This window comes from Gracilinanus agilis, chromosome 2 (genome assembly GCF_016433145.1).
Source record: "Gracilinanus agilis isolate LMUSP501 chromosome 2, AgileGrace, whole genome shotgun sequence".
NCBI classification, from domain to species: Eukaryota; Metazoa; Chordata; class Mammalia; order Didelphimorphia; family Didelphidae; genus Gracilinanus; species Gracilinanus agilis.
Genome location: NC_058131.1, coordinates 652592642 through 652617903, shown reverse-complemented (window position 1 = coordinate 652617903; position 25262 = coordinate 652592642). Strand labels below are relative to the sequence as shown.

General features: G+C 36.9%; 1 protein-coding gene across 1 annotated transcript in view; it reads right to left on the bottom strand.

The window, feature by feature from the left end:
- TMEM273 (transmembrane protein 273) overlaps positions 1 to 24661 on the bottom strand; it is a 28301-nt gene extending 3640 nt beyond the window's left edge. The window contains exons 1-4 of the mRNA XM_044660223.1: positions 24611 to 24661; positions 16843 to 16921; positions 14467 to 14577; positions 12521 to 12551 (exon numbers count right to left, since the gene is read on the bottom strand). Of these exons, the coding sequence (XP_044516158.1) occupies positions 12521 to 12551; positions 14467 to 14577; positions 16843 to 16921; positions 24611 to 24661 (272 nt within the window). The remainder of the gene's footprint in view (positions 1 to 12520; positions 12552 to 14466; positions 14578 to 16842; positions 16922 to 24610) is intronic.
- Between the last annotated feature and the right edge of the window lie 601 nt (positions 24662 to 25262).

Sequence of the window (25262 nt, the reverse complement as noted above, 5' to 3'; positions counted from 1 at the left end):
TGTGTGTGTGTGTGTGTGTGTGTGTGTGTGTGTGTGTGTGTGTGTGTATATATATATATATATATATATATATACATATAACCACAAAGGTTACATTGACTAGTGATAGTCACTAAATCAGTTGCTTGCAGTGTTGTGTTAATATAATCAGACTCAAATTAAGTCTACCTAGTGAGAATTGAAGTCAGTAACTGTATTTTTGTATAAAGCCTACTTCTGCCAAGACTAACCATAAATTTTGAATTTATTTGGGATCTGGAGACATATTATCCAAATAATTGCTTCTAGTTGTTGATACACACTCAGTTATAATATTATATGTATCTCCTTTAAGAAGGAGCAAAAGCTTCCTGAAATAATCCAGGGAGCTTTTTACTCCTTATTCTCACAATATCTTGGACAACAAGGGCTTCCAGCAAAACCTGCTATGAATTTACATGGAAATTCTGAATAAAGGCATGATGACTGAAATCATCATTTATCCTTGGGGTGACTCTTGCTTCCTTGAAATAAATCGTGGTTTTATTTAAATAATGTCCTTAAGATTCATCTGTCAAAGGAAATCAAGTTGGATTTTCAAAGCATAAGAAATAAGATTTTGAATTTGAACATTCAGTGAGTAATGTATTAAGTAAAAGAAATGCATTAAGAGCTTGGCCAACCTACAAAATTCCATTGCTTTCTCCTGGCTTTTTTCTGATGAACTTTCTTTCTTATTGATCTTTCACTCCACTTGACTCCATCTAGTGTCAGTTCCTGGAACCTTGAATTATGCTTCCTTTCTCCTCAAGATCATTTCTGTTTTCTGTTGTCAGCCTTTAGTAATTATGAAAGAGAACTTTGTGGCTTTAACATTCATTCATTCATTCAAATGCTGAACAAATATTTATTGGATTAAAGGAATTAAATTACTTTGTGCCAAGTAATTGATGCTATGAAGAGGCTCACAAATCTATCACTGCCTTGTTTTCCTTGAACAATTTTTTTTTCAAAAGAATATTGTTAATTGGTCATTCAGAATCTTTAATTTTTTCTTTTTTGGTACCATCTATATCCTGGCTCAGAAGTTTTCCCCAAAACTCTTCTAAGATTAATATAACACATCACCCAAATTCAAAACTGCATTCCTATTTTTGTTCCTTTAATCCAGTGATTCCCAAAGTGGGCGCTACCACCCCCTGGTGGGTGCTGCAGCGATCCAGGGAAGCAGTGATGGTCACAGGTGCATTTATCTTTCCTATTAATTGCTATTAATTTTTTTTAAATTAATTTCCAGGGGGCTAAGTAATATTTTTTTCTGGAAAGGGGGCAGTAGGCCAAAAAAGTTTGGGAACCACTGCTTTAAACCAATTATTTCAAAGCATTTTGTTATTAATAATAATGATACTCAGCATAGCTTATTTAAACTATGTGAAGCCTTTTATATGCCTTATCTTGTTTGATAATCACATTAATCCAATGAGGTAATTGTTACTAACATTCCCATTAAGATTAAGAACTATTAAGAGTCAGAAAAATTAAGGAATTACCAACAGTTAGTAAAGGTCTAAGGGAACAGTCAAAACTAGGCCAGCCTGACTCTGAAGTTTGGAATTTCAGACACTATTCTATCCACTTTTCAGTTGAGAAAATTTCAATATATTTTATAATTTGTATATTTCCCATTAAGAGAAGAGAAAAGTCCAGGCATGTGACTTTTCTTTTAATTCTAACTCAGGGTTTCTTAACCTGGGAGTCCACAAACCTTAACTTTTTTTAAAAAAGTATATCTGGATGACAATCTATAAAACTACTTTACTTTAAAATCCTAAATTTTTTCTGAATTTAAAAGGATCATTCTGAGAAGAAATCCCTAGGTTTCACCAAACCAAAACAAGGACCCATAATATGTACATAAAAAGTTAAAATTCTTCATAAACAAATAGAGCCACTAGGGGAAAAAAAACTCTTTGGAAACTTTTTGAACAAGTGCTTAGTCAAATGTGTTTCTTGAAATACTTTCCCTAAAATCTGATTCTGTTTTCTTTTGGTTATGATAGTTTCTTTCTAATGGCTACAATTGAAACATTATCTTCTTCCCTTTCATGCTTCTCCTTTCCATCTCCTTCTACTACTACTGACACACACAATCTTTTTTTTTCTTGCTTCCTGCATATTCTGATAACCTGGCAAATTAAAACAATACAGGAAAGCTAGTGGATGTGGCCCCTTAACTTATTAAATAGTCTAAATGTTTTTCTTTGAATTAGACATTAATGAACTGACTTCTATCATCCCCCTAGGAAGATTAGAGGAGATAGAAGAGGAAGTCATAGCCTTATCAGATACTAGAGAAGGCAGGAAGGAATCCAAGTTGATAATCAGACATTTTAGCTAAAAAGAAATATCTCTCTGGAGTCTGCTTTTCTGGCTTTACAGCTGCCAAGCTTCTCCTGAAAGGAGAGCCATCAGTTAGGTCAAACTCTGAGAGACAGGACAAATTCTTTTCTTATTAGGTCAACTATGACTTGAAATAAATGGACATTAGGGTAAAGCTCAAAAATTTCTTCATTAATCAGAGGCTAAATGGTAATTATTTTTGTGGCAATGGCATTTGAACTGTTCTTTTTAAAACATTCATTGTGGAAAGAGATAAATGTTACTGATGATAAGCCATTAGAAGATGAAAAAGTTGGAGCAGAAGATCAAAGTGAAGAAGCACTGGCATGTTATAGTGGATTGAGCATAGGATGTTGAGTCAGAAGACCTGGGTTTGAATCTCACCTTGACCAAGTTAAAAAAAAAAAAACTTGAATATAAGTTTAGCTTCAAATACTTCCCAGCTTTGTGACTCTGAGCAAGTCATTCTCTCCTTTTCCAACAGCCTCTCCTAGGATAAGTTAACCACCTAAAATCTCATCACTGTGGAGACTGACTCAGTTTTTGATACTCAATACCTCCTCAATTCCCTCATTTGCCTTTCATCTCTGATTAGAGGGCTAGAGGGAACAGCAATAAACTCCTCCCAAAGCCTTTTAATAAAGACTCAGAACTTTCCAAGTTACTCTCCATTTTCCTTCAAAAGTTCTGTAGTCTCAACCACATAGAATGTCATGGCCCCTCACTGAGCGCCTCCCAGGGGTTTTCTCACTATACTGCAAATTCCTGGAAGGCTGGTACTATTTTTTTTTTATCTCATTTGTATCTCTAGCACTTAGAACAGTGCCTGCTACAGAGTAGACACTTAAAAATTGGTTAGTGAATACAATTGAACTTGACCTGTCTACCTGAATTTTCTTGTCTGTAATATGTGGGTAATAAGAGCTCCTATATCCCCATCTTGTTTTGATGGCAAATCCTGAAAACGGTCAGTGCTTCGAAAAACCCTAAGGCACTTTTAATACTAGTTATTTTTATCACTATTAATACCATTCCTAATAACAATTTAATTTCTCAGGATTTCAGTATTCTTAACTATAAAATTATGTCTAAGGTCCTTTCCAATTCTAAATCTATGGTCAGCTTTTGTCTGTTATTATGCTTTTGTAATTATTTTGAATTCAAATAATAGTTTATGGTGGCTTTAAAATATGTGTTCTCTAATGCTCCTTTACTGTATTTGTCTAGAGCTTTCTTAGATGCCTCAAATGTTGGAGTTAGAAGGGATCTGAGAGGTCATCTAATTCAACCTGTACTTGAAAGGATCGCCTTTTCCAATATGTCTCCAAAGGACCACTTACCCTGTTTAAAGTCTTCATTGATTTAAGCAAAATACATTCCAAAGCAACCTATTCCCACTTTGGACAATTTGAAGGATTTAGAAGATTTTCTTCATATTATTCCAAAGATGTCTTTTTGGTGCTTCTATTTCTGCCCTCTGAGGCTAAATGGAATAAACTTTATTCTTTGCCTGTTATCTTGTCTCTGTCTATTCCCCTTCCACCCACAAAGTTCTTTGGAGAATCTGCTCATCCGTGTTCTTGTTCAAAATCTGCCAGTAATTTGCATAATCACAAAGTTGAAGACCTAGAAGAGACCCAAGAGGCCATCTAGTCCAACAAGCATCTACAGAACATTCCTAACAAGTCAAGCAACCTTTTGCATAAAATTCTCCAGAGAGGAGAAACCCCCAGCTCCTGAGGCAATATCCTTTTGCTTTGGGGAAAGGAAGAATCAAACTATCTCTTTAAACTTCCACACATTATTTCTTAATCTGCCTCCCTAGGACAAAGTCTAATTCATATGAAAGCCCTTTGGTGAGAGACAATAACTCATATGACTTCCCTAGCTGTTTTCTCCTCCAGGTTCAATGTCTCCTGTTGTTTTTTTTTTAATTCCTTTAACTACCCTATCCCCATTGCCTTCCTCTGGCTATTTAATCTGCCAATGCCTTTCCTAAACCATGATGATCAGAACTGGACATAACACTCCTATGTAAACTTGCTCTTAGCTTTGAAATATATTTAACTGATCTATCTATATTGAATAACTAGATCAGCTTTTTGGAAAAGGAAAATGAAAAATGTGGAATTTAGGGGATGACTATTACAAGGTAGCAATGACCTTCAACAATTTCAGGGATAAATGGACAATTGTGTAGGTGAATTTTTCTATTGTACATTCTGAAACATCTCTGACTACTGACTTCCTTTAAGACCCAACTAAAATCTCATCCTCTACAAGAAGCTTTTCCCAATCCCTCTTAATTCTGATACCTTCCTTATTATTTCTTATTTATCCTATACATTTTTCTTGAATATATTGGTTTGTTTGTTGTCTCCTCCACAATAACACTGAAGTATCCTGATTTTCTAATTCCTAGCAAGGAGTTTTTATTATGTCCTCTCTTAGAAAATGCAACTAATCCCAAGAATTCTTAAAAGCAATTACAATTCTGGAGTAGTCTCAGCAAATATTTTTTTTAAACAAGTGAATCCAAAATGTTGGGAGAAAAAATTAGTACATGCCATTATGAAAAGCAATCAATATAAGGAGGCTATATCTTTGTTTGGGGAGTCTAGTTTTTAAATAATAAAATAATTTTCAAAATTAGAAGCACTATTTGTCTTTATTATGTCAGCATGACTGTTAGCCTCCTTGGAGCAGGAAAAAAAAAGTCAGAACAATCTGTTGAACCTTATATGGTTGTAATCTCAATCTTTAGTGAGGAGAAAAAATGTCAGATATGGAGATTTTAATCAACACTAAATTTGAATATCTTGTTATCTTCTCTACTACTTGGTTTCATTGTCTGATTCACTTTAAGCCATGGGTTAAACTGATAAGAATATGAATTCTTAGAAATCATTTACTAATTGTGTGATCTCAAGAAAGTCATTTTCATCCAGCCTCCATTTACTTCTCTGCAAAAGTACAGGGTGAGATGAGATGATGCTTGTTGTCTAATATTCCATTAGTATTTTTAGTAAAATGCTATATCACCATCTTCTAAAACTCAAAGTCTACTAATTTGACTAAATCAAACCAAGACAACATTTTAAATTGGCACCAGATACTCATACCTGCCAATCATTGCTAAGGTTAATATATGATAGAAGCAACCCTGGTTTCAGGCAACTAACTAGAATTTAATAAACATTTGCTTTGTTCCAAGCATTGTGTCAAGTGTTGGTGGTACAAAAAGGGCAAAAAAAAAGATAAGTAAAGGAAGTGAGTTGAGTTTTCTAACAGATCTTTTTGAAAAATTCAGATAGAAATTAAATTCAATAGCCATGAAATACTGCAATAATGAGGAATTTTAAGGTGTGATGAGATCAGGAGTAGTCACAGTTGTGGGAGCAGTTACACAAATCTCTCTAAACCAACATTTTATAAATTTTGCTTTAGGCTCATTATATCATCTGAAATCAGAAAGTTTTTGAAAATTTCCTGAGTAGGAAGATTATGCCTGATTTCATTTTTACATCATTAATGCCCGGTTCAGCACCTTGCACATGATACATGCTTACTAAATATTGGTTGTTCTAATGCAAATATTAATAATATGGAAATAGGTCTTGATCGATGACATATGTAAAACCCAGTGGAATTACTCATTGGCTATGGTGGTGGGTGAGGAGGGGAGGCAAAGAATATGAATCATGTAACTATGGAAGAATATTTTAAATCAATTAATTGAATAATATTTTTCAAAGTCCAAAAAACTAAATAAATAAATAAATAAATATTGGTTGTTGGCTTGAACTGACCACCTCTCTAGGGACTGTACTTGAGCAGGAAGAAATAAAAAGGGATGATGGTGAGGGTTGTTTATTTTGCCTATGAGATGGTGGAAGATATAGCCTACCCAAACATATTTTGAACATAAGAAGTGAAAGAATATGGCAGGGCCAGATCAAGACCCAGTTTTAAACTCTAATGTACTTGAGTAGGCACTAAGGAAGAAGTATTCCTCTAAAACTCTTCCAACAGGATAAATGGAAATGAAGATTAAGAGATCTATGTCCACAGCTGGGTCCACCTTAAGTTTGCTGGTTGACCAACTCATTCTCTTTTTATTGACAGTTTTCCTCATCAGCAAAATGGGGATAAAAAAGAGAAAGAGAAACAAAGAAGGTTAACAGCTGGCAGGGATCTTGGAGATATAGTCTAACCTCCTCCTTTTGAAGATGAGGAAAGTGATCTCCACAGAGGTTGCTCCAAATGGTACAACTAGTTTGTGAAAGAATGAGGCCCAGAATCAGAGCCTGACCTACCTATCAAGTTAAAATGTAAAATACTAGGCAAGAGTGATTATTGCTACATTAAAAATAACTATTAAAGATTCACTCTACATTCCAATCAAATTGTACTATGAGCTGTTTTCTGAATGGAATATTCTTTCATCTTCTGGACATTAGCACAAATTGCTCCCTCTCCTCCCCATCCCTCCAATTCACTCCATCTTCATCACCTCTTAGAGTTTTTATTTTCCTTTGAGGTTCATTTCTCATGTCATTTCCACCATAAAGTTTTCCCTAAGGTCCCCAGTGTTGGTGCTCCCTTCTCGAATTAACTCATATTTACTTACCTATTCACATTTTGCATATCTTGGTACCACCAATACCTTCCCAATCCCCTTGGGGACAGAGGCCATCTCATTTCTGTCTTAATATCCTCAGCACCTAACATAGTAATGTGCATCATAGATGCTTGACAATTATTTGTTGAGTAGAATGAACCAAGAATAAGCCCTCTATCTCTCTCAGGTCAATCTAATTCTCTTAACAGTCTCAGCAGCCTGAGGGAAGGAAGAAATTGTATCAACCAATATTCAGTATAGTCCATCATCATTGTCAACAAGCACTTACTATGCACCTGCTCTGTGCCAAGCATTGGGGAAACAAAAGCAAAAACCTAGTCCTTGCCCTCAAGGAGCTTAGTCTAGTAGGGAAGGCAACATTCAACCACCTACATACAAGATATTTGCAGTGTAAATGGCAGGTGATCTTAGAGGGGAAGCCCAGGACCATGTATCCTATAGGCACAAAATAAATACATGATAAGAATGATGTAATCCTATCTTGAGAATTGGATAGCACCTTAGAGGCCATTGAGTCTAACTCTCTCATTTCATAAATAAGGAAAATTATGAATAGAAGAGAGATTTGAACTCATGTCTTCTGGCTCTAAAATCAATTTTTTCCCTTTTATACCATTGATTAGAACTCTGAAGTGATACTTAGCTAAATATAGCCTAATGTCCTGGAAAATGTACTCAAGATGGAGGATGGAGATAATGGAATTCCTCTGCCAAAATTTGCAAAAGACAGTGGCTTCATTTTGACATTCACCTAAAGCAGAATGTGAGGACTTCATCAAATGTATGCAGCCATCAGATGGTGGGATCCCCATTGGTGTCTAATTACCCCCTGATGGCTATAGCCCAGTGCCTAGAGAAGGACAAGAAATGACTAGTCAGGCAATTAGAAGAAGACACATCATGCAGCTGGAAATGAGTCAGAAGAGAAGAAACAACAACCAGCAGTCATCAAGAGCTGAAGCCAGGACACAGAATACTACAGAAGAGTCCAGTTGATATCTCAGAGCTCTCCCTAAAGAACTTTTGAAACCCATCCCCACACCTCTGGGTCCTCTCTGTATCATTCAGGGGTCTAAAGAGAAAAGCATCCTTGAGTTTGGAGTCCTTCAAATAATGGCACAAATTTATTCATTAGGATTATCTCCTGTTCACAGCTTTCCCTTGAGAAGTAGAAATGTTGCTATTGAGCTTATGTATAACAAAGAATCAGAAATGATACCTACTTAAACCATCTTCCTCTGAAAGTGAACAATACGTCCCTCATACCTTCTCTTTTATTCAAGGAAAAGGAAGGACTTGTCTAAGTCACAGAGCTCATTAAAGGTCAAGAGACACACCTGCAGCCATACTCTTACTCAGTGAATAATCCTTCTATATAGAACATGATGGCTTTATTAAGGGACTTTCTCAAGTGCCTTCCTATCGCTAACCTCCCCCCCAGCAGAGAGAGTAGTCTTTAGGAATATACATGCATGTATACACATATTAATGTGTATGTGTGTATATGTATATTTGTATATATGTATGTGTATTATATGTGTGCATACACATAGACATACATACAGATATATGTGTATATAGGCAGGTAAGTGGCTAGATGGAGCACCTAGTCTGAAGTTAGGAAGACCTGAATTCAAATCTGGAATCAGACACTTACTAGCTGTGTGACCCTGGGCAAGGCATTTAATCTTGTTTGACTCAGTTTCCTCATCTGTAAAATGAGATGGAGATGGAAAAGGATAACCACTCTACTATCTTTGCCGAGAAAATGCCAAATGGGCAAAGAAGAGTCAGACACAACTGAAACAATTCAGCAATAACAACAATACATATGTATATAAATATATATGTGTGTGTGTATATATATATATATGTAAGTATATACCCAAAGACTTCTCTCCCTCTCTCTTTTTCTCAACATGTGTGTGCATGTGTGCATTTATATACTTATTTGCTAAAGAAAAGCTACAATTGGACAAGATTTTTCTTCTGGGTGCCATAATTTAGAAGGCACAAAATTTTTAAAGACTGTTTTTAAAAGAATGAATACTTAAAATTTTTGTGGTAGCTACATTTTGAAGTACTTTTGTTCCTTTAGCCATATAGAAACAACTGAGCTTTGCATCTAATAAGAATAAAGTGAGAAACTTTCAAATTATGTGATTTCTGCCCCCTTATAGTCACAGTCCAGATGAGTTCTTTCCCAGGCTGCCTCACTCTGCTTCTTCCCCTCAATAACAGTCTCATAGAACCCTGGGATATCACCCACCCACCCCCATCTACAATGTTTGGCATTGTTATCTCCACACAAACTGTGCCCACTAACTAAATTTGCCTTAGTTACCTCTTGCATTATTTTCAGGACATGAATTATAAAGTTGGTTTCAGGGCACTTTGCCCAAGTGCTAAAATTGCTAGTTATAATTCTACTTATCTGACAAAAGGCGCCCCAGATCCTTACAACCAAAAATTAGCTCAAGATGAGAAACCAATGAAAGAATTCCCAAGAATCATCACAGAACCAATAGAAGACACTGGGCGACATTGTAAGGCAGCAGGTGCCACCTGCAGTGTGGAATGATATTTTCCTGGACTTCCCACTAGGGAGTCATGGAGGTTTTGTTCAGAGTCAGACAGGAATATGGCCACGAATATTGGTTCTTCATGTTTAGGGAAAGTTCTGCTTCCTGCAATAATGCCATAATATTCCAGGAGGAAATGAGGTGAGATGAAAAAGGAGAATGTGGTACTAGGAATATCTATCATATTTATACTGCTAAATGAAGGGGAAATTATTAATTTCTAATAGTTCTGAAAATTCCATGATATCCTGTAAATGTGGCTTCCTGCACATCTCCCAGGTCCAAATTATAGAACCAAACAATGAAGGGATGATTCATAGAATACTAGACATTGAGGACTTGGAGTTGGAAAGAAAATCACCAAGCCCAAACTCAACCCAAGACATGCATTCTCTCCAGAAATTCCTTTCCCCAAGTTTAGCTAAATAAAAACTATCAGATTTTGTTAAGTAAATATTTATTGAATTTATTCTATTTCTGGAGATTTGAGTGTGAGAATGAACAAAAGATAGTAGATTTAGAACTGGGAAGGACCTTGTTCAGTCATTCAATCATTCAATCAAACTCTTTATGACCCTAGTGACTCTAACTATGGGATTTTCTTGGCAAGGATATTGGAGCACTTTGCCATTTCCTTCTCCAACTGAATCCTTTTGTCAGGCAATCCAAAGTTAAGTAAATTACCCAAAGTCAAACAGTTAGGAAATGTCTGAGGTCAGACTTGAACTCAGGTTTTCTGACTCCAGGTCCAGCACTCTATCCAGCGAGCTACTTAACTGCCTCTTAGAAAGGACTTTAAAGGCCATCGAGTTCAATCCCTTCATTTGACAGTTTAGGAAAATGGAGGTTCATGCGATTTGCCTAGCATTGCACAGTAAGTATCTGAGGAAGGACTTGAACCTAGGTCTTCTTGATTTCCAATCTAGTACCCAATCCACTATACCTTGCAAAAGAAAAAGAGGTGTGTTCACAAATAAGATGATAATGATGCAGATTAAATTGGTTGAAAACTATAAACTCTTCCTTTCCAGTGATGTGTCCTGTGCAGCCACATATCTTAGTGCCTGATTATACCACTTCTGATAAAAAACAAACAAACAAACAAAAAACAACTTTATTGCTTTGGGTAGAACCAGAGGGTTATAGAACAGGCTATATAGCCAGGAGATCTTTGTTGCTCCACCTATTTTAGATTAAGCAAGTGCCCTCTTCTGATCTCCTTTCTGCTCAAGGGATAGTAGTTAATTCTATTCAGAGAGATTGAAATAATCTAGAGGGAGAAGACTGAGAAATATATCTTCAATGATTCAAGTATGTTATTTTTATCAGCATGGGCCCTCCAAGTCCCAAGGCAGAGGGCAACTTTTTTATGACTTGGCAGGTAACTTTTGAGATTTGCTACACCTGAAAAACTCATCCCTCTTGCAGTCAATGTAGGGATGAGACTCTTCAGACCAAGTTGGGCTGCTCCTCAGATGGTGGGTTGTAGTTAAGTTAATGGACCAATCTCAAAACCTTTCCAGTATGTTATGGCATACCAGAGCTTCTGTCTCAGTAGAAAGACCTTTGATAACTCAGAAAACCCCATCACACCATGGTGAGACATTGAATAAAGCATTAATGGAAGGACTTGATAATGTAGGCAGCCACGTGGCTTAATGGAAAGATAAAGTGATGGATTTTAAATAAAGGAGATATAAATTTGAATCCTGCCTCAGAAAGTAGCTATATGACCTGAGTAAGTAAGTTATTTAATCTCTGTTGGCCTTAGTTTCCTAATACATAAAATAGGCAAAATAAAATCATCTACTTCACAGGATCAAACGAGATAACATAGAAAATTCTTTCTCTGCCCTTAAGATATTTAACATTTATGGCACTCTATCATAGATCTAGAGTAGAAAGGGATAGAGAGGCCATCTAGTCCAACCTCCTCATGTAACAAGAAACAGAAAGATGAGGGATACTGTGACTTACCCAAGGTCACACAGCTTATTAAGCATAAGAAACAGGATTTGAACTGAGGGTCTGAATGATGTAAGGAACTAAGAGTTCCTCTAGACATTGATATGCTCTGTAAAATCAGATCAGGATGCATAACAGTGTCTAGGGGGACTCCTAATTCTTCAAATAAGACATATGCACTGAAGTTCTCTGCTATTACTCCATCAAATCTCATCATTTTTTGTTATTATTGTTGCTCTGAAACTATTCACACTTAAATAAATTAGGGACAACTAAGTAGCTCAGGGGATAGAGAACTAAACCTGGAGACAGGAAGACTTTGGTACAAATCTGACCTCAAACATATCCTATCTGGGTGACCCTGAGCAAATCACTTGACCCCCATTATCTAACCTTTATATCTTTTCTGCCTTGGAACCAATACACAATATTGATTCTAATATGGAAGGTATGAATTTTTAAAAAAAGAATTCATTTTAATGCATACATGTCACTATGATTTTTCAGTTACTTCCTCTAAGTTTTCATAAAGATCCTTTGTTCATTTCTGCTTTAATTTTTCCTTTTACAAGGTGGTTGTTCATACACGCCATGTCCTTTTAGTCCTCCTTTTTAAAATTTGGATTATTTCCATTCATTTATTCATTCAAGAGTTTATTAACTGCCTATGTCCCAGGCAATGTCCTTAATGCTGGAGATACAAAGACATTTATAAAATTCTTTTCAGATTTCTCTGTCTCTTCTGTCTGCCAGTCTTAATTACATCACAGAATTCCTTTACAATAATATTTCTACAATTTATACACTCATCCCACTATTGTTACATCAGTTCTTTTCCCATCCAGAGGACAATCTCCTTACCCCTAGTAGAATTTAACCTATGGTTCCTTTGACCTCCAATACAAAGATGAGGAAACCATATTATATGTCACAAACTGGAAGGAACTTTTACCTTGTGTTGCTCTTTCTCCGGGTGGATGTATCTAAACAGAGGATTTATAAGGCATTAGACAAGCAGCATCTACAATCTGTATTACAATTCATTCTCGGTCTGCAGAGACACCAGTGTCTCATGCAACTAGTGTTCACTATTATGAAAGTGGAACGTTATGGGGGACTCAATATAGATTTGGAGAATTTGGGGATTTAACTATTCTGGAAAAGGTTGTTGGGTTGGGGAGGAAAAGGGAGGAAGTGTGGAGGCAGAGGAAGTGGCCAAGAAAGACTGAATTCTTGCTTTAAGGGATCAGATAACTTGTTATCTCCTGACTGTTGTATTTGGTGATTCCTGTGGTGATGAATTTCAGGACCAAAATTCCATAGTCTGATTATCAGGGATGAGATTATGGAATCTTAAAAAGACAAAGCCATACCCTTTGCTCTCTTTCCATTTCCCCCTCCATTCCTTTTCTCCCTTATTTCATTTGAAGTACCTAATCTGGCACGTATGTGATGAAGAGGCTGTTTTGTTCTCCCCCTTTTATGTGGATGCAAAACCAATAGTTAATTCCCTGTGCAACTATGACAAATTATGTTCCACATGAATTTAAATATGCAAATGAATCAAGGGGAGGCATCAAAGTAGCAGAGTATCCCAGGGCTGCTCAGGTACCAGATATCATCCTCTTTGTTTCATAAATGGAAAACCTTGTTTTCCAGAGATCTGATGATTCTCTTTCATCCACATTTTTATGATTACATTTTTAAATGATATATAATTATTTTATTATGTCAGTGGCAGAGCAGATGGTAAGGTCTAGTGGTCCTTAGGTTAGTCAGTAGGTACAATTATAGGGGTGGAGAAAGATCTGTAGGACAGAGTGTAAGGCCTGGCGGTCCTACATCTCACAGGAAGGAATTGAGGTTACTCAACTCATTAAAGTAATGTAAGCAGTCAAGTAGCCTCATAGGTTCAGAAGGAGCCATAGCCTGTGTAAAAGGCAGGAGAAAAAGGTGCTACTTGTTAGAGGTGACAAGGATGATGATGATGATGATGATGATGATGATGATGATGATGATGATGATGATGATGATGATGATGATGATGATGGAGACTTTTTAAACAACTCCTATGGGGGTATCTGGAGTGGTTTGAGGATGTTTAACAAAAAAGAAAAGGATTTGGGAAGAGGGAGAAGATATCTATCATCCAGAATTTGAAAGACTGTCAACATTAACTTTATTATTATTAACTTTAATCTGTTTGTCCTCAGTAAATAGAACTAAAACCAGTGGGGAAAGTTATAGGAAGACAGATTTCTTTTCAAAACAAGGAAAAATGACTGAATAATTATAACCATCTGAAAACAATGTAAACTGCCTTGTGCGGGAGTGAATTCTCCACCTTTAAAGCTATTTAAGCAGGAACCAAATGAGCCCTTGACATGGATATTACAGAGCAATGCTATGCTTCAGGTAAGCAACTGATCTCTAAAAGAACATTATATATGGCAGTAGAAATATTGTTTGAGGAATGACTTGTGTATGTCCTCCTCCTGAGAAAGAAATGATAAATAGAAATAAGACATAGCTTTATATATACGCATATCTTTTTATCCAATGGGGGAGGCAAGGGAGAGAGGAAGTTAACTGGGTATTTTAATAAAAACAAAAAAATAAATATTAATTTAAAAAAGGAGAAGTTCTCTGATTTTCATTCATGATTCAGTTCTTAAAAGGGAAATATTTTCTCCCCAATGGGGACACAAAGCCAAAATGCTTTTGAAATAGAGAAAGCCCCTTTTTAAAAAGAGATCTTGGAGGAGTGATTTCCCCTAAAACCTAATGGTTCCCACATTCATTTCTTACAAAGGTATGGTTATAGAGCAAAGAACTACTGCGGAGATGCAACAGAGAAACCCTCCCTGGAGTGAAACCAAAAGCTAGTCTTTTTCTTACCTGAAGAGTCATTATCAAACATATGTCTTCTGATCATACAAATCTTTAATGCTAGAAAACAAGCAGAGATAATGACTCCCAAAAGAGTGCCAATGAGGGCATATTTGATATCTGAAAATAGAAAATAAAAAGATTACTCAGATTCGCTGTAACAAATTAGCCCTTATCCAAAATCCTTCAGTGGTTCCAATGAGCAACAAGTTAAAGACCAAATTCCTTAGAATGACATTGCCAAGACCCTCCATTGTCTGGCCCTAATGTTCCTGCCCATTTTCCAATCAACTACTAATCAATGAGTATTTATTAAATGTCCTTTATATGCCAGACACTCCATTTGGTGCTAGGGATGACAATTCCAGCTCTCTCATGAGATGTACATTATGTTAACAGCAGTCATGTATGTACACACAAACACACACACATACGCACATATATAATATATGTTGTCAAAATATATGAAATCATAAAAATATATAATTTCTATATTCTTAATAAAGTTATATATTCTATATGTAAATTATATATTTTTGTAATTTCATGGGTTTGCACATTCGTATATATGTACATATATCTGTATATTATAAAATTATAAATACATAATGTACAATTTATATAAATACATTTTGTTTTTGCACACATATTATCTCCCTTGACAGAATGTACCTTCCTCATTTTCTATGACATTAAGATAGTACCAATAGAAAACTCTGATACCTTTGTCATCTCTCTCCTTACCATTTGACCAATCCATCTTCTCTTCCTATCATACAAATGACCTGCTTTCCATACGACTAGGTGCTGTAGTCATAAGAATGCTGTTCTTGGAATCTGCAAGACCTCAGTTCAGATTTTGCCTTTGATGTTTACTTGGAAAAGACCTAATGTGTCTCAATCTAAGTTTTTTTTTAAACCCTTGTACTTCGGTGTATTGTCTCATAGGTGGAAGATTGGTAAGGGTGGGCAATGGGGGTCAAGTGACTTGCCCAGGGTCACACAGCTGGGAAGTGGCTGAGGCCAGGTTTGAACCTAGGACTTCCTGTCTCTAGGCCTGACTCTCACTCCACTGAGCTACCCAGCTGCCCCCTCTAAGTTTTTCCCCATCTGTATAATGAAGACAATAATATCTACTCCACAAGACTGTTGGGGAGAAGAGATAATATAGTAAGGTATTATATGGAGGTTAGCTATTTTTTTTTTAGTTTTTTTAAGCAAACCTAGAAGCAGGTTTGTGGTTTTCCCTTGATGCTTTGGTAACCTGTTGACTTGCAATTAATTGCTTAGTTCCTTCCCTATATATATTCTTTATTCTCCCTATTCCTTCCCTCTCTTGTTCAGGCCCAATATTACATGGACAAAAATCAAGTGACAGGAAGGTGAACACAAAATCTGTTCCACTAGAATAAAGAATAGAATGATACCTAGTTTTTTTAAAGATGTAAAAGCAAAAAATAGATAGTCTCTCAAATTAAAAAAAAAAAAAACGTGTATTTTATACCCATTATCTTCAAAGTACTGTTGGGCCCTGGGAAAATAAAGATAAGAAACAACAGTTTCTGCCCTTAAAGAGCCTACAATTTATTAAGGGAGATGAGACTTGAATACAAATAACTATGATACAAATGAGAAAACATGTTCAAAGGAGAGGTTTATAAAGAGTTTTATTAAAAATCACTTATAGACAGTGAAGTGTCATATATATATAAGTGAATATATATTCATATATACATATATGCAACATAAGTGAAGACAAGGAGGAAGTCACATTTAAGCAAGATTCTAAAAGCAAAGGATTCTATTAATCAATATGGACATGGAAAATATGGTAAATAGAGGCATAGAATCAATTAAATTAGATAAATATTCATTAAGTATCTAAATAGTGCAAAGATCTGTATTGGGTAATTGGAGATACAAAAATAAAAGCTAGTCCCTGCCCTCAAGGAACTCACATTTTGACTAGAGCTAGAGAATATAGGATGAGGGAAGAGACACTGATGACTCCTAATTAACAGCTTTCCCTCTTTTTGCTCCAAATTCTTGTTGTTGTTTTTCAATCATGTCCACATCTTTGTGACCCATTTTGGGTTTTCTTGGCAAAGATACAGGAGTGGTTTGCCATTTCCTTCTCCAGAAGAAAGCAATGCCTGGAATTTCTGAAATATATCATTCCTGGTAACATTTTCCCAAATTTTTTCTCCATACATTTCAGGTCATAGATTACATCCTTAAATTCATTTCACAATCTATGCTTGTTTGGGGGAAATAAATCCCAAACCACTTTGCTGTGTTTGTTTCACTATCTTTTTAGCATTTGCTTCAATTTTTCCCATCTTTGTTTCCCACTGATAACAAAAAACACCTGGAGCAGTGACCTACCTATTTCCACAAGTGCCGATTTTCCTGTTGCCAACACCTGAACTCCACCAAAATCTGCAAAAGAAGATAATAATTGAATCTAATTATCTTATGACTTGTTAAAATACTGGTTTGGACAGGTCCCAATCCAAACTGTCCCTAAACCCAGTCCCTACCCATACTTATGATAAAAGTCTGATACAATATGGCAAGCTTATTTTATGGATACTAAGCTAGTTTCTTATTCCCCATGATTCTCCATTCTCAGCATTAATGTTATAAATAAGTTTCACTATTTGAACAGTGGAGATCATCCAATTATAGAGCCAATTCCAATTGAAGTTGTATCCTTACAACAGAAAAACAAGCCCAGTGGGTCAATTCATTTGAAAATTCAGTCAAAATGCTTGTCAGACATCCTGACTAACCCAAGGAATTAGTTGCTTAAATGAATTTTTCTTTCCTTGCAATCGTTTTTTTTCTTTGACATTTTGTAAACTTCCTTAGGGAATGGACTCTTGGCTTGCATAATTTATTATAACCATTCATTCAATGGGCAAAAAGTTTCCTCTATTTCTTTTTCTGTTCAGATAGCCACAATATTCCAAAAGTAAGTGACAAAGAATAGAGTGGGGTCTGGAATCACAATCAATACCTATCTTGTTCACCACTATAATGCAGAAACAAAAGACAGTAGCTGGCTCTAAGCAAAAATGGAACTTGACACAATCAAAATGTGAAAAGATAACTAATGATTAGAGAAATGAAAACTAAGGTATCTCTGACATTCTGTCTCACACCCATCAGATTGGCAGTTAACTTGTGCTCCAAAAAGTCAGGAAACTATGGCTGTATACTCTTAGACTCAACGAAATCAATACCAAAGTAAAGAGGTCAAAGAAAGAGGAAAATAATCCTTCCACACAAAAGCACATCTCTTTTTAAGAAAATACCTGGAAGTTCAGGAGAGGTGTCCCCCATTAGAGAGGGGCAGAATAAATTTTGCTCTATGAATGTAATGGAACACTATGCTGTCATTAGAAATGCAAGAGACATGAATAGGCAATTTTCAGGTACAGAAATCAAAAGTATCAATAAGCACATGAGAAAGTGTTCTAAATCTCTAATAATTAGAGAAATGCAAATCAAAACAACTCTGAGGTATCATCTCACACCTAGCAGATTGGCTAAAATGAAAGAAGGGGAGAGTAATGAATGCTGGAGGGGATGTGGCAAAATTGGGACATTAATGCATTGCTGGTGGAGTTGTGAACCGATCCAACCATTCTGGCTGGCAATTTGGAATCATGCTCAAAGGGCTATAAAAGAATGCCTGCCCTTTAATCCAGTCATACCATTGTTGGATTTGTACCCCAAAGAGATCATAAATAAACAGACTTGTATGAAAATATTTATAGCTGCGCTTTTTGTGGTGGCAAAAAACTGGAAAAGGAGGGTATGTCCTTCAATTGGGGAATGGCTGAACAAACTGCGGTATATGCTGATGATGGAATACTATTGTCCTAAAAGGAATAATAAACTGGAGGAATTCCATGTGAACTGGAAAGACCACCAGGAACTGATGCAGAGTGAGAGGAGCAGAGCCAGAAGAACATTGTACACAGAGACTGATGTACTATGGTAAAATCGAATGCAATGGACTTATGTACCAGCAGCAGTGCAATGACCCAGGACAATTCTGAGGGATTTATGGTAAAGAACGCTACCCACATTCAGAGGAAGAACTGCAGGAGAGGAAACATATAAGAAAAACAACTGCTTGAACTCATGGGTGGGGTGGACATGATTGGGGATGTAGACTCGAAATTACCACACCAATGCAACTATCAACAATTTGGAAATAGGTCTTGATCAAGGACACATGACAAAACCAGTGGAAATGTGCATCGGCCATGGGTGGGGGGAGTGCGGGTGGTGAAGGGGAAAGTAGGAGCATGAATCATGTAACCATGTTAAAAATGAATATTAATAAATGTTTAAATAAAAAAAGAAAAAAATAGAAATGATGAAATGGAAGATTTGAGAGAAACCTGGGAAGATTTGTATGAAAGTGAGCAGGACTGGGAGAACAACTGATGCAATAGCTACAACATTGTAGACTTTAACTTTGAAAGACTTAAGAATTGTGAGGCATAAAGTAGCCAACCATGAGTCTAGAATATTCATGATGAAGCATGTTGCCTGTCAGCCTTTGTAAAGCCCAGGCTTCCTTCCTGTGCTCTCCAAATTAGGGCATGGCTTCCCACAAGCATTCCACTGTCCTTAGTTCCATTTTTCTATCCTTGTAAGATGGAAAAGAGGACTAATTTTATCTCTGAGGCTCCTCCAGCTCTAAAAACTATGATCTGATGCCTCCCAATAGAAGGTAGTAGCATCCTTTAATATAAAATGCACTATCACATGCTACTGCATACCATTGAACAAATGATGCAAGGGACATTTATTAAATACCTACAATAAGGAAAGCCTTGAGTTTGGTGCTGGAGATATAAAAAGGAAATAGAAAAAATATGTCTCTGGTTTCAAGGAGCTGATATTCTAGTGGAAGGACACAGAATATACACAGTTAAGTATGCTAACCAGGACAAATTGAAGAGGGAGAAAGCACAATTAGGTGAAAGAAGGGAGAGATTCTGGATAGAGGTGATGCTTCCTGAGCTGAAACTTAAAAGGAGAAAAAAATTCAAAGAGGTGGAGATGAGTGGAGAATGTTTCAGGCCCTGAGACTGGTCTGGGCGAATGCAGGAATATAGAAGCAACGTATTACTATGCCATGATTATTCCACATGTTGCTTCTCTAGCTGGATTGTAAAGACCTGGAGAGCAGAAACAGCAGTAGCATTTCCTTCTTCCATATCTCCCACATATTTAGCACATAGTAGGTGCCCCATTGACTACTGTAATTATTTCAATTAATTAGCAAGTACTTCTTAAGTACTTTCTCTGTGCCAGTTACTGCACTTGGCACTGGGCATACTAGTTCAATTGATTGATGAACTGGAGAAGCTGAATCACAACCTTCCATGACTCAGCTCAGCATTTCTCAGTGTAGTTCAGACACTTCTGAGGGCATCTGAGGTCCTTTCAGAGTCCCTGAAGTCAAAAGTATTTTCATAATAATACTAACATGTTTATATTTCAAATAGGGTAAATGTCAATAGATATGACGAAAATAAAGAAAAGCTCTTTGGGAAGCTGAGACCAAAAAGTCTGAGAATCACTGACTTAGATCTTTTATTCATTGATTTCAAACAGGAAGAGACCAGGAAGACCACTAATTTCAAACTTCTTACGTGACAGTTGAAGAAACTGAGGAAGAGAAAGGTGAAGGGACATTAGAAACGTGTTCTTTATAGACCAAGGATCCAATGCAGTGTGGCAGTTGCTATGTTTTCATGTAGAAAGTTGAGGGGAAATATTTCCATTACTACTTATTCAATTGTGCTTAGAGATATTGTTTATTCTGGTAATTCCACCATTAACCCAGTGAAGCCATCCATTAAGACATCTTTTCTCATCCTCTGGGAGGGAAATCCCCAAATGCAGCAATCCTCATAACCCTCTTTTTAAAAACCTGGGTTCAGAAAATCTGACCCCTGGAGTTATAATGAGACTCTGGGTAACAATCAATTATGTATATACCAGCACTATCCTTACAACCTCGGGTCATTCTGCTTGGATTCATTAGTTGTGTGGGAGTCCCTTCTGTGCTATATAACCCAAGGCACTTATTTCCCCTGGCATTGCAAAGTAGCAGCAGGATGTATAGGCACTTACAAATTGGTCAGCAGAACATACAACATGCTGTCCCCCAAACTGTGCATGAGTTAAAGTCCCTATAGATGTTGCAGAACAGTCATGTTGGAGTAAGATTTGAACATGACTACAAGCCCCAAGGCTTGCAAGCTTTTGTGACCCTGACTCCTCTTATGTAAAATAGTGATAGTAATACTCAACATTCATTCCCTCTTTCTTCTTCCCATTCAATATCTGTTGAGTCAGTTTTAGACGTAGGTAAAGAAAATAGGCATGGTGTCGCAATGGAATTAGGATGAGCAAGTAAAGGGAACAGAGAAGACATACTTAAAAAGGTAGGAGGAGAGCCAAGAGTGTCTTGTGGAGCTGAAGTCAAAAGAAGGAGAGGAGGAGTATTCCACAGATCTACAAAGAGGTCAAGACATGAAATTCAAACCAAAAAGACCATTGCCTTTGATTAGAAGATCGTTGGTGTGTTCTAAGAGATTTCAATGGAAGAGTGATTTAAAAAATCTTATCAAAGGGAGGGAAGGAGAAAACAGATGCTTTATCAGAATATCTTTAAATGCATAAAATAAAATACATAGGATTACCAAGAAAATCAATTATATTGACATTTGAACAATGGAAAAGAAGATGGCCAACATGCAGTAATGAGCACAAATAAGCTTTTGAGATTTGTACAGCAATGGAAACATGATCTGAAAAAAGTTGTGATTTCTACTGTGACAGAACCACCAATCCTGTTCATATTTCTGTAATTTGCTGCCTGCATTCATATTTGAAAGAAAGGACAAATTTCAATGAGAGGTTAGTGAAAGATAATGTGCAATTTTTTTCTCCTCCAGGTTCATGGACTCCCTGAAATCTATCATATTTTAAGACCTTATCTCACAAGTGAGGAAACTGAGACTCAGAATATATGGTTAATTTACCCAAGGTCATGCAGTTAATAAATATCAGTCAGAATTTGAATTCAGAACCTCTGATTCCAAATCCAGCATTTGTTCCAATATCCTCAATTGACTCGACAGCTTCAGTAGCTTCCAAGCTTCTGTAAGAAGCTGAAAGAGGAAGGTCAAAGAAGTGGGTTTTTTGCTCTTTTTGAGACCCCTCACATTTATGTATTCTATTTTAGCTGTCTTTTAATGGGGCATTTGTTCCCTTTCCAACCTTGGTTGAACTTGCCAGTATCTATAAACAATTTTAAAAGAAAATCACGCAGCAAATAAACAGGTGTCTATACCATGTAACTCCCTGGCACCAACATGGCTGGCCAACGCTGCAGAGTTTTTGAAATAAGAAATGCATCTCCACTTCCTAAGTGAAAGGCTGGAGGACTCAGCAGGATCTAATTAATAATGAAAAGATTCTTCCATCCAAAGTCTGTCTGGTTTTCACTCTGTTCTCTCAATGTTGAGGGCTGATTTTCTCTTTATATTGTTATCATCTGTAATAACCACATAGATCAGCCCCAGCAAACACTTTACAATGACTCTCTCCACTCTTAGCACACCTGCCTGCAGAGCTAGTTTAAATGTCAGTCTTCCGGTGTAATGAAGGGAGGTGGTATGATCAGCTAAAGGGCCTTAGCCGGATCTGAAGATGGTATATGAGAGGAGGGGTCCTACACAGGCCTGGGTCCTCTGCCAGGTTCTGTGTTCTAAAGTGGCAACTGCCAGCTTGCACCCCCCCCCAGAAATATGGCTGCAGATTTCTACACATAACACCAGTCAATAAAATATTGTGTTGACTATATTCAGAGATTTCTTCTTGACATTCTTCTCTCTCCTTTTAAGTAAAGGAATCCAGTGGTTACACATAAATATTATGATAATAATAAGCTTAAATCTATTTTAGCCCTTTAGAAAAAGCTAGGTGGCATACTGCAAAGAATGCTGGACTTTAAGTCAAGAAGATATGAGTTCAAATTCTGCTAATATTTTACTCAAGATATAGATGATTTAGAAGGCACTAACAGCCAGAAGGAACAAGGAAAGATATCCTGTAAAAGGGAGCATTTGAGATGAGTCTTGAAGGAAGCCAGGAATTAAAAGGGATAGAAAGGATAGGGAGTACTCCAGATGAAGGGTACAACCAGAGCAATGAAATCATAAAGAAGGGAGGCAGAATATCATGTGTGAGGAATAACAAAAAGCTAGCGCAATTAGACCATAGAGTACATGGAGGGAAATAATGTGTAAGAAAGCTAGAAAAAAGGAAAGTGATAGTTTTGCAAAGAGTTTTAAACACCAAATAGAAATTTACCAAGTTTTCTTCTATCCTTTGAGTTCTTTAGAAAGTCCCCATTTGATTTCATTTTACTTAAATTTCAATTTAATTTTTAAAGCATTTAAGCACCTATTCTATACTATACTTTAGGGCTGTTATGGTGAACCTATGGCACATGTGCCAAAGAGGACATACAAAGCCCTCTCTGTGGGCACACATGCCATCAACCACCAGAGTTAGTTACTAGAAAGATAGAGGGACTGGGGTGAGCAGAGCTGCTCCCTTCCTCCTCTCTGCCTCACCTGCAGACATTTTTTCACTTCACCTGCCCCTTTGCCCAATAGCCCAATGGGAGTGCTTTTTCCCTCCCCTGTCTGGGATAAGGGGGCTGGAGCATGGTACCCTGTCTCAGGGGGACATGGCATATGGTCTCTAAAAGGTTCAGCATCACTACTCTAGGAGTATACAGATATTAAAATTAAGAGTCCTTGTCCTCAAAGAGATTACATTTTATCATATTAAAAATATGGCCACTCCAAGATAGTCAAAGAATGAGTCCCATAATCTACTTTGTGGTCTTGAAGTATCAGACAGGGGACTGTTAGGTCAAATTCAGTGACTAATTAACAACCTCCTGGCCCTCCTACCTTCATCAAATATATTTAGAAACCTAAGTCTGGGAAGAGAGAAGTGGTTTCCATGACAGGGCTGGAAAAGTCAACTTAGTCAATGGCTTCCAGTCATGTGGACGATGTCTTATAAAGTCATTAGTCACCAGGGAGGATAAAGGACTAGAAATCTCTTCCTTTCTAATGTTCCCTCCTAGCCTGTCTATCTAAGCCACTTGCAGGCAATTCTGTCATATTGTTCAAGATACTTTGAAAGTGTATTGGTACATAACCTACCATGTATCCAGGAGATAACCCGGCAGAGGGGATTATCCAAGGTGTCATCATATATGCCACAATCCACTAACTCTGCAACCCTTAAGGTGATATGAGTCTAGACTATGTAGGATAAACATTCATAGGGATCTGGACCATATTAATGTGTTATTCTCACTCACAGCACTGTAGACTAATTCAAAATCCCTGGGTATTATCATAAGCCATGGGATCATGGATCTATAGCTGGAAGGCTTTCTGGTCCAACTCCCTAAATTTAATGAGGAAAATAAAGCTTAGAAAGATCATTCAGTGATTTGGCCAAGGTTATACTGGTAGTAAGCACTGGAAACATTCATTAAGCACTTACTATGTGTCAGCCCTTATAGTAGGCATTGAAGATACAAAGTCAAACATGAAACAGACTGTGCCCTCAAGGAGCCTATATTCTCCTGGAGGACATATGATATATAAAAACATTCAAATTGTATATTAAAAGCAAATAGTATATCCTGATCTATCTCTCTCAGAAGCCTCAGGTAGAAAGAATCTGGATCCAAAGTGAATCTCTTGGAAGAAGTCTTGAGCAAAATAGCCCATCTGGGTCAGAATCAGCCCAGATATGTACATCCAATGATATTCCTTTAGAAGCTATTAGAGACCAAGCCAAGTTTCAATTTCTCTATCACTTATCATGTTTGCCATGCAGGGGTGAAGCTTGATATACCTGTAGTTTCCATTGCTTGGTTTAGCTCTGAAAGTTAGCTTTAAGTTTTCCCATGAATTTCTAGTTGCTTCTGAAAGTTAGAGATTCCAACTTGTTAATTCACATGGCCAAACCAGATGTTAGAAAGAATTCCTGGCCTCTAACGTAAAGTTCTTCTTCTTTCTCCTACCTGGTCCCTAACAATACAGGTTTTCTCCTGTCTTCCTCCTTCATCAGTCATAGCTCCAAAGAGAAGAGCTAAGAGGGAACAATAGTTACCTCTGTTCTAATGTATCATGGTGAGTGCTTTGGGATTAATAAGGCTTTGTATGAGCTTTACAAATTGCAAAGCAAGGAGTTTACTTTAGGTGGCAGGAGTTGTCAAGGAGAAGACTCTCAAATTAACTAGGGGAAACACAATGTGACAAGGAAGACAGAAGCTAGTTCTAAACAAGGGAAAAGAGAATTAAAATCAGGAAGAGAAAGTCCTAGAGTCAGGCTGGAAATTTTACAGTGTTTGCAAACCAAAGAGGACACTGTAGAATGGAATCCATGAGGCAGTCAGGCAGGTTGTTTTAGGACAAATGTAATGAGACCACTTTTACTTAGGTCCTAAGAGTCATGCATGACTTCATGAAAAAAAGAAAAAAATAGGAATAAGAAAAGTAAAGCTTTCATTTGTGTTTATGCTTCCAATTGCAATACAAGCACAGTCTGGGGGAAAGGAACACTAAACTGGAAGTAAGAGGATTTGGAGTTCAAAACCTGATTCTGCTATATACTACCTATTTGATCTACTTCTCTGGGGCTCAGTTATCCCATCTATAAAATGAGACAACTGA